General features: G+C 40.9%; 1 protein-coding gene across 1 annotated transcript in view; it reads right to left on the bottom strand.

Moving 5' to 3' along the window:
* Positions 1-475: 475 nt before the first annotated feature.
* LOC100633277 (myotubularin-related protein 13-like) overlaps positions 476-3,075 on the bottom strand; it is a gene marked incomplete at its 5' end in the record, with an annotated part of 6,118 nt that continues 3,518 nt past the window's right edge. The window contains 5 exons of the mRNA XM_003391041.2: positions 476-664; positions 857-1,096; positions 1,312-2,144; positions 2,428-2,738; positions 2,825-3,073. Coding sequence (XP_003391089.2) covers positions 476-664; positions 857-1,096; positions 1,312-2,144; positions 2,428-2,738; positions 2,825-3,073 — 1,822 coding nt within the window. The remainder of the gene's footprint in view (positions 665-856; positions 1,097-1,311; positions 2,145-2,427; positions 2,739-2,824; positions 3,074-3,075) is intronic.

The following is a 3,075-nucleotide window of genomic DNA, read 5'->3' as shown; positions in this document are numbered from 1 at the left end:
CATCAGAAAATTTAATAAAAATTGGGGGTGATTTTGGAGCCATTTTTTGAAAAAAACCATGGGCTACAGTCCATGCTTTTCTTTAAAAATTGGCTCATCTTTAAATTGCTCATAACTTTAAAAATATCTGTTGGAATCGGCTCAAACTTTTATAAACATTAATATGCATCAGAATTTTAGAAAATAAGTAGACTTTATGTCATACCGTATAGCAGAAAATTTTCGTGGCCCAAAATTTCCGTGGATTTCGCGTTTTTTCAAAATCCACGAAAATAAAATCCGCGAAAATCAATTTTATACGGTTTAAGATGGCCGAATTGTAGAAAACCACGAAAATTAATTCCATGAAATTGATTTTTGGACGGATCCACGAAAATTTTGGGCCACGAAAATTTTCCGCTATACGGTACATTGTACTTTGTGATATGCATGCACATACATGTACAGTACACAAGTATATAGTGTAGCTATGAGATTATACCTGATGGACACAATCAAGGAACTGCAGAAATACAGGAGATATGGCTCCACTGGAGCTCTGAATCTGACAGCTCCTGTCAGTGAATGGGTGACCCAATGCCAGCCATTCCTTCTCAATGAGGGCACAGAAACCTTTCATGGTTCTGTAATAAGGATCCATCAACAACTGGGCAAGAGAAACAACCTGTAGAGAAGAGAGAGAGAGAAAGAGGAGGGGGAAGGAGGAGTGAGATAAAAGTAAAAAAGGAGCATAAAGAGAGAGGGAGAGAGAAAGAGAGGGAGAGAGAGAAAGAGCAAAAAGGAAGAGCATAAAAACCATAAATAAATATAATAATTAGTATTAACAATAATGATAAGAATTATTATCGAAACCAACTTGTGCAGTAGCATCCCAACCATCCTCTAGTCCAACTAGTACAGAGGAACCCTGTGCGTCCATAAGATCAGCAACAGCTCCAGATAACTGAAGTAATGAACTCAATTGGTTTATCCAGTCGCTGTCCTCAACTAGTGAATAGAACTTGCTCTGATGCGTGGTAGAGGAAGAGGCACCACTGGGGCAGCAGGCACGCATCAGCTTAGTGAAACTATTACCAATATCAACATGACTGGATATCTAATGAGAAATAAATACAAAATGATGTAAAGGGTAATGCTAAAGTCTGTTAAATGTAATGCAAAAATTTAATATTTGTGGTACATGTACATACATGTAATTGTAAAAATACACAACTACATGTACATAAATACAGTAAAATTATAAAATCAAATCTTTTAGCCTAATAGTTGACACATTTCTTTACTTAATCACACACACTCTCTCTCTCATACCTCCACAGGCAGGAGTGTGCAGTTGGGGTATATATCAGTAGGTACATTAACAAGTGAGCTCTTCTCTCCAATCACATAGAGTCCCAATAGTTTCCAGTCTTTAATCTCTTCCTGGAGTGCATCCATAACGACCCAATCCCGTGGGTTAGTGGGTATTGAAGCAAAGTTAACAAGAGCACTCCTTCTCTTTAGTTTCTTGCTGCCCTTCCCACCTGATCCTTCTCTAAAGGAAGGCAGAGGATAGAGCTCATCAGTCTCCATTAGCTCATCCCCTCCTCCAAGATCAGGTGAGTCAAATGGTATGCTTACATCATCACTCCCTCCCTCCCTATCTCCTCTGTAAAGCTCCTCCTCTTCAACACTGTCCCGATACAGTGATGGTATACTGGTCAGTGGCATTAGGGAAACTGGTTCGTCAGATTGATTCCTTACGGATGAGAGAGTAAGAGGCTGTCCTGACTCAGCTCCATCTTCGTGATATGAAACACTATACCGGAAGCTGCCACTCTCCCAGTCTAAGATTTGAGACGGATCAGAACTATCCAAAGAGGCATAGAGTGAGTTCCTATACCGACCCTCTCTCCCTCCCCCTCCTCCTCCTGTGGGCGGCTCAAAGTTATTACTACTGGTGCTCATTCTTCTCTTAGGCACTGGGGAGTGAGGTGATTGTGGTACAGGTGAGTGAGGGGAGGGTGACTGAGGTGACTGTGGGGGTAACGCTGCCAGTAGTAAAGAAGAGGTGGACGGGTCAGACTCGCGATCAAACCTCAGGCTAGTCGGAGGCATAGAGATGTCATGTGAGAAACTGCCGGACCAGTAGGTAACATCTTCACCTTTAAAGATAAAATAATAATAGTACAAGTTCATTTATACACAAAGCCTAATTACATGTATGATTGCGTTATAATGTAAAGTGGAACCTCTACAAATAAGGACACCATTTGATACAAAAAGCACTTTAAAAATGAAACTTTCCTACACAAAGACTGGACTAAGCATTTCTGAAATGAAGACAGCTCTGTATTAATGACAAGTATTGTTGGTATCAATGGTGTCCTTAATAAAGAGGTTACACTATATACATGTACATGTACATATGTACATGTACATATGTACCTTCTCCTCTATCCAATACTTTAGGACAAGAGCTGACAATGACACTAATAAAGGACTCAATATCTGCACTTTGAATGCCTAACAGGTCAGAGTCTGATATCTTCTCAGAGCTGCCATGTTTAGTAAGAATGACTCTCCTGCTCTTCCCCTGCGACACAGGGTTCTTAAAGGAGGCGGAGCGAAGGAGGATTGCTTTGGTACGAGGGTGCTTCCAGGTTACGATGGGGACCCGCCCCTGCTGGAAATGAGGGAGTATCCTTGTAATAGACTCATCGCTGAATTTATAAGGAACGACCCAAACTGCAGGATAACTGGGGGAACAGGAATAAAATATTTATTACATGTACATGCAACAAGAATACATGTACATGTAATATATACATATTATTTCTCTTACGTTTCGCACAAAGTGAATGATTTATTAATTGTACTCAATCTCCACTGCCCCCGGCTCTTAGACACACTAAAATTCAAACTCCCCAGACCCAGTCTATCATACTCGATACAGTAAGGGGACTGGGACAGATCAGAGAGTAACTTTATCTGTGTCGGGGCCACGCCTTGCTTTGTGATGCTTAATTCTAATTCTTGTGAGGAGACTCTTGTCCTCCCTCGCTGTTTCTGAGTCTCTTTTAGCTCTGGGCCACT

Source organism: Amphimedon queenslandica, unplaced genomic scaffold, assembly GCF_000090795.2.
Source record: "Amphimedon queenslandica unplaced genomic scaffold, v1.1 AMPQUscaffold_11033, whole genome shotgun sequence".
Taxonomy (NCBI): Eukaryota; Metazoa; Porifera; class Demospongiae; order Haplosclerida; family Niphatidae; genus Amphimedon; species Amphimedon queenslandica.
The sequence above is the reverse complement of the archived record's forward strand: the minus strand, read 5'-3'. Positions and strand labels throughout refer to the sequence as shown.